The 6,224-nt window shown below is 33.4% G+C and overlaps 1 protein-coding gene across 1 annotated transcript in view; it reads right to left on the bottom strand.

Annotated features, from left to right (window-relative positions):
- Positions 1-6,224, bottom strand: part of Foxp2 (forkhead box P2) — a 497,529-nt gene that overhangs the window by 158,534 nt on the left and 332,771 nt on the right. Inside the window, exon 5 of the mRNA XM_026787547.1 lies at positions 201-290. Coding sequence (XP_026643348.1) covers positions 201-290 — 90 coding nt within the window. The remainder of the gene's footprint in view (positions 1-200; positions 291-6,224) is intronic.

Below are 6,224 nucleotides of genomic sequence, written 5' to 3'. Positions count from 1 at the left end.
TCACAACTGTCCGTAACTCCTGTTCAAGGGCATTCAACACTCTTACACACACACGCATACACACACACACACACACATATACACATATATATATATGCAAATGCTGTAATTTATTTAATAAGCAGAATGTGCTTTGCACATCTGTCATTGTTGTGAACATCATTAAGGCTATGTCTCAAGGACAGGCAAGCATTACTAACCTGCAATGGCCTCTGTTTGTCACTGCTCTTAGGAGATTTCAGCCCACTTGTTTGCTGCTGTAACAGAAGTTGTCTTGCTGCCTGGAGAGCCTGAAAATAAAAAGGAGAAAACAACTAAATATTTTTTAAAACGTGGAATGGCTTGTCCTTACTGAATGTAAGTGAGGACTATCAACCTTCTTTACACCATTATCCCTTTTTTAATGATATGTTTGAAAAACTTTACAAAACATACCTATACACATTGCTTCAAACTCATGCAGATGCATGTAACCCTGCAGGACATAAATCTAATTTGTTGAAAGTGCTTTAAGAAGAGAAAATCACAAACTGCATCAATAACCTCATTCTTACAGAACTTATCTCTGAGTGTTCCTAAAATGCCCACTCCCTTTCAAATTATCATTCAATTTGCATTTTCATATTTCAATTTTTGAAGCCAAAGCAGCAGACTTCAAGTGTTACCGGAAGCTGTAATTAAATTTGACAAATCAACATCAGATTATCTTGAAAGTGAATTAATAAGGATTTTCACTAAGATTAAAAACACTTTTTTTTTTTGTACTTACAAGTCAAGGGGAAAAACCCTCTCCTTTGACAAAATACAGAGCAGTTTTAATGCCAAATAAAATTGAGTGGGTTTCATTTGCATTCTTAGTAAAATCAGAGAACAAAGAAATTAGCACTCAACCAATCAGGTTTGTTTCAGTGTGTGACAAAACACCAATCAAAACAGAAGATGTTTTCATTTATTTTTGTGTTCTCTTATCTACTCAGAAAAAAAAAAACATAGAAAGTAATGTAAGCATGCCTTTTCTTAGAGAAGGGACAGGTTGGTGAATGGACTGTATGAATTTACATAAACTAGTATCAGAAACCAAAATACATTTTACATTACTTAAAGGGTTAGCACTATTAAACCAGTATTTTTTTTTTTTTTAAAGTTCTTCAGACCTCCTATTTAAAATTTCCTTTTATCCTGAGTTCCATGAACCGGACTAATGACATTTTTTGATATATAAAACTAAGTCATTGTCTGACATTGTTATTCACTGTTTTTGAATCCAGAATATTTTTCCTCATTGTGGGAAAACACAGATCAATATTCTTCTATAATAATTAAGATTCTCAGCTGATAAAAAGTACAATTTTGATTGGGATCAATGATCTGGTTTTGGAGTGAGTTTCTAGTATCCATGACAACAGTTGCTTTGACAAGATGTGCATATGGCTTTACACGCCAGCTGGTGTGAACAATGTTTGAACTACTGCATTGAGATGCTGAGCAAACAGAAAAAGTTGCCACGTCTTAACCCTCAGGGAAAGCAGTCATCCCCTGATCAATTATGAAAAGACAGAGAAAGGGCTGCTACAGTCTGGCTCCAAGCAAGTGTTCTGAGAAGGCAGGCAGACTCAGAGGCCAGAGTAAACAAGCTGGATGTGCTAGCACCTTCTAACAACACTGATTTGTCTTCCCATTGCAGGATCTAGCACCTTTGTGTGCGATGCTTTTGCATGTGGAAGCACACTTGCACATAGTGATGATTTTTCCTTTTGGGTGTCTGTGTGCTTAAAAAAAATCAAACAAAAAAAAGAAAAAAAAAACAGAAAAAAAACTTTTCAAGTAATTACAAGTCAAACTAAGTATTTCTAAGGATGGCACATGAGTGAGTTCAGGCAACTTATTACACAGTTCAATACGAGGAAAAACTAAACATTCACTCCATAATAATCTTATTGTCATAAAACTCACTGAAAAAATTTCACTGAATACTTTATAATATACATTTTCCCTTTCAATTTTGACCTAAAATATAGCTATGAGAGGCAACTTTCAACTGATGCTCTTATAGTGTGGTTTGAACTATACTTATGTAAAAGAAATCAATTACTTCCCACATGATTTCCCCTTTGAGTTCTTTCTCCCATATATATAATAGATATAACATAAATATATATTTATATATAATATATATGCCATATTATAAAAACAACAACATATATGTTTGTGTAAAATGTTTTTTGTTTTTAGACTATTCTAACCACAACTCTTTAGAATCCTGGGACAATAATGATCCACACTAAAAGCAATCATAGAAATCATAAAATATGATTCCGTCATTTTAATAAATGGGTGAACAATAAGGTCTAGGGTTGTCATTTGCTTTGCTTAAGGCCATGAAACTATTTATGAATGCTATATTCAAGGTCACCTGGCTTCCAGGATAAAATGCATTTCATTGTCCCATATCATCTCTATTCTGTCTAAGAAATCAATCTCTAATTAACAATGAACAAAATTCTAGGAAAAGAGAATATCTAATACTATAATGAATTACGTCCACTTGTAAAGATGACAACTCCATTTTTTTTCCAGAACTTGGAAGAAACACATTATAATCCTTTTATACTTGAGTTTTCAAGGTAACATAGTAAGTGTCACAGAAGGAAGGCATACTTATATATGGATAATCTTGCATTTCATACAAACTCCACTGAAACCTAATAGATCTTTAAACTTTTATAATATCCTGATCATCAGGTCAGTCATTACTAGTACAATATCAAAATTTCAGAGCTAGACAATATCTTAGCATATGTCATCTCTAGGTTTTTTGTTTTGCTGTTAAGTAACTGAAGAATCAACTCCCTAGTCACTAGACTAATGTCTCAAGGAAGTAGGAGAGTCCAGTCAGTTACTCATCTGGTTCCCAAGCTTAGGGCTTACTTTGCCGGCATTTCTGAATGTGCCTCTTCTTCTCAACACCAGCAGTTAGTCATTGTCATATGTGAACCCCAGTGCTATAGAAAAATACTGGACACTTGGATGTACTAGAACCTCTGTTCATGAAAGCATGACTAGACAGAGACACACACCTTCATTCCTGGTAAGGGAGTAATAACAATATTTAACAGGAGGGCTGGTTAAAGAATGCTTCTTCAGTACTTTATATTTCATATGTACTTAAAGTATCTTTAAAATGCTTGAGAATCATCTTCCAATACAAGTGTTTATGAAAAATGAGAGTCACTTATCTATCTCCACATGTTTTTGGGAGTGGTAACAATTGCTATAAAAACGTAAGAAGTAAAATAACAAAAAAAAAAAAACAATCTCAAGCATACATATGTGTTTTAAGCCCCAAAGAAGAAATTCCTGACATTTTGCATTCAAGTTGCATGCACTATATGACATTTTTATTCCCCAAATTCTGGATAGTTTTTTAGGACTAAATTTCAACAAACAGTTGCACAGAGACATTTGCCTGACCTTTGCAATTTATTATAGTCACTAGTCAAAAAATGAAAGGTTATGAAGTAAAACACTTTTATTAATATAAGGGACTGTGTTGAATTACACAAATTATTAATTTGAAAAATCACATGCTCATTAAATTTTGATGAATAGAAAAGGTAAATGCCAGTTATCCTCATGAAGTTTAAGATCCATATAGCATCCATATGCTCATCTCTTCTCTAGAATTAATTTGTAACGGAAACCCAAAGGTTGTTTACAATTTTTTTAAAATAAAGACTGAACCCCTTTTGAATAAGTAAGAGGAACGATCAGGAAGGCAACCAGACTGAGTTTGAGTTCCAAAAGCACACTGGTTTTGAATTAAGGATGTGCATTATTTAATACAATTAGCTAATATTAGGAAGGCTACAGAGAATTAAGATAGGATACTCTGAAAATGGAATAAAATGAAATATATTGAGAAAAGAATAAAAATATTTATAAATAAATTCAAGTTAAACTTTTGGGAGCAATGAAGGTGTAAGGAACATGTCTTCTAGAACTGACTTCATTTTGTTCTTTAAAATATTTATTGAAAACATCAACTCTATTATTGCACAATTTTAAGTAAGCTAAACTTTTGTAAGTGGAGCAAAGTTCATGCATGTCACTTGTCTCACACGGTATTAACCTCATGTTGTGACGAGCCTCACAAAATGTAATTCTATGGAATAGGTCACTGTGAAAATTAATTTAAGAGGAACAAGCTCTGTGAAGTGTTAGAAAAAATTGTCAGGTTTTATCTTCTTTCTTTCTTCCTTTTTTCTTTCAAAACTGAAAATTTTTAATAGAAATAAAATTATTTGAGCACAGTTTGGAGACAGCCAGAAAACCTAAATGTTGAGTATTCTATGGTTTATAACTGACTCTTTTCCCATAAGTAAATATATATGTACATTTGGCAGAAAATAGACATCATTCATATCCCTACCCATAAAAATAGGAATGCTTAACCTATCAGCCTGTTGCATTTGAGACATTAAAATGAAAAATGACATCTATGCCCATTAATATCTTCAATGTATAAACAGCACAGCGTGACACATTCTTGAGAGCTGAAGGCTACAAAATCTCTCTGAAACATAAATAACAAAGCACTCAGAAGCATATTTGATGTTGATATTCATCGCTGAGAAAAACACTCCTGCCTAGGCTTCTTATGAAAATAGAAACAGTCCAAATGGATCTCCTGTAATTGGTTTCAGATAGCGAGGTCAGAAGAAATACGATACAAGAACTGACTACGTGGAGCAGGCAAAGCAAGAATGTTTACACAGGCAGTCCCCAGTCTACTGACAAGGGTTGTAGACTTTGCAGATAAACAGCACCCCCCCCCCCAAAAAAAACCTCAGCCAGCAGAGCATCCAGGCTTTCACTCATCAAAGTCCCATCTTTTAATTTTTTTTTTTAAAAACACATTGTGCATTTAACACTCTATTCTGAACACAGAACATAAAATGTCTCCAAACAGAATTTCATTTTCTGGCTCTTTTTCCAACTGTAGTTGATTAAAAGTATACTTAGATTATTTATCAAAGAATATAAATCTCTATTCTGTTTTGTCTGTCTTCCTGTTATGTTCACACTAAAGAGAATAGACGGATAAATGTGATCTGAAGTCTCATAGCGTTATTTAATAGAAGAAGATTAATCATCTAATTGTCATAACCTATTTTCAAACAGCAATCTATCAGAGTGAAATTATGCATCTGTAGCTATTGACCCCTCATTTGATCATTCCTGATATGTAATTAGGCTAAGTTTGCTCGAAAAAAGATAATTATTAAAATATTTTTGAAATAATTATTTTCTACAGTACATTTGTATAAAGTTAGAAGCTAAATGTGTGAATATATTGCATTCATATTGTGCAATGGAGAAAAAAATTGTCAAGCAAAAATCACTGAATTTGTAGACAAAGTAAGAATAAGTAACATTTTGTCAAGCTTCCTGTTTACCAATCAGATACCAGGCCTTTTTGGTTTCGAAGATTCACTGGACAGACAATCAAGGCAATGCCTTGGATCCACAAATTCATCTTCAGAAATAAAAATGAAGCCCTCATGAGTCCTGTCCAAACTCAGCATTCAGTGTGCTATATAACACAGCTTTAAGATCTTCCCATTATTATGAAATGGGAACAAACGGCTGAGATGGGTTTAGTTCTCTCTAATCTGGAATCACACACTCAGTTTGAAGTGACTGAAACTTTTGTGAGCTGGAATTCAATCGGCTGCCAGGAATAGTATCAAGTGGCATGCTACACACTCTCCTTTCTTCACTCTTGTGTTGTCAATGGCAATGAATCATTCATGGGTCGCACAGTGTCACACTCATATCAATCTCAATACTACTAACTATGAACCATTCACGTATAAAGGAGTTCTGCTAACTTTAAAACTCTCAAATATGAAAGGTAATAATAAATTACAACCAGTTTTAATAAAATTGAAATTCTATACCATCCCTTTTACATAGTACATGCCCCAGAAATCAGTGGCTTACTTGCATTTTCTTAGTCATTATTTTCCGTATGATAAAATATTTTATTGTATTTTCAAGCGTATTTTGAATTTGTTGAATTTATTTTTTATTTTCAATATATTTTAGTATCTTTACATTGTGGGGATAACAAACCACACACACTAGTAGTAGGAGACTTCAACACACCTCTCTCAGCAATGGACAGGTCAATCAGACAGAAACCTAATAGAGAATTAAGAGAA

This window comes from Microtus ochrogaster, linkage group LG10 (genome assembly GCF_000317375.1).
Source record: "Microtus ochrogaster isolate Prairie Vole_2 linkage group LG10, MicOch1.0, whole genome shotgun sequence".
Taxonomy (NCBI): Eukaryota; Metazoa; Chordata; class Mammalia; order Rodentia; family Cricetidae; genus Microtus; species Microtus ochrogaster.
This window is presented reverse-complemented; position numbering and strand designations above follow the sequence as displayed.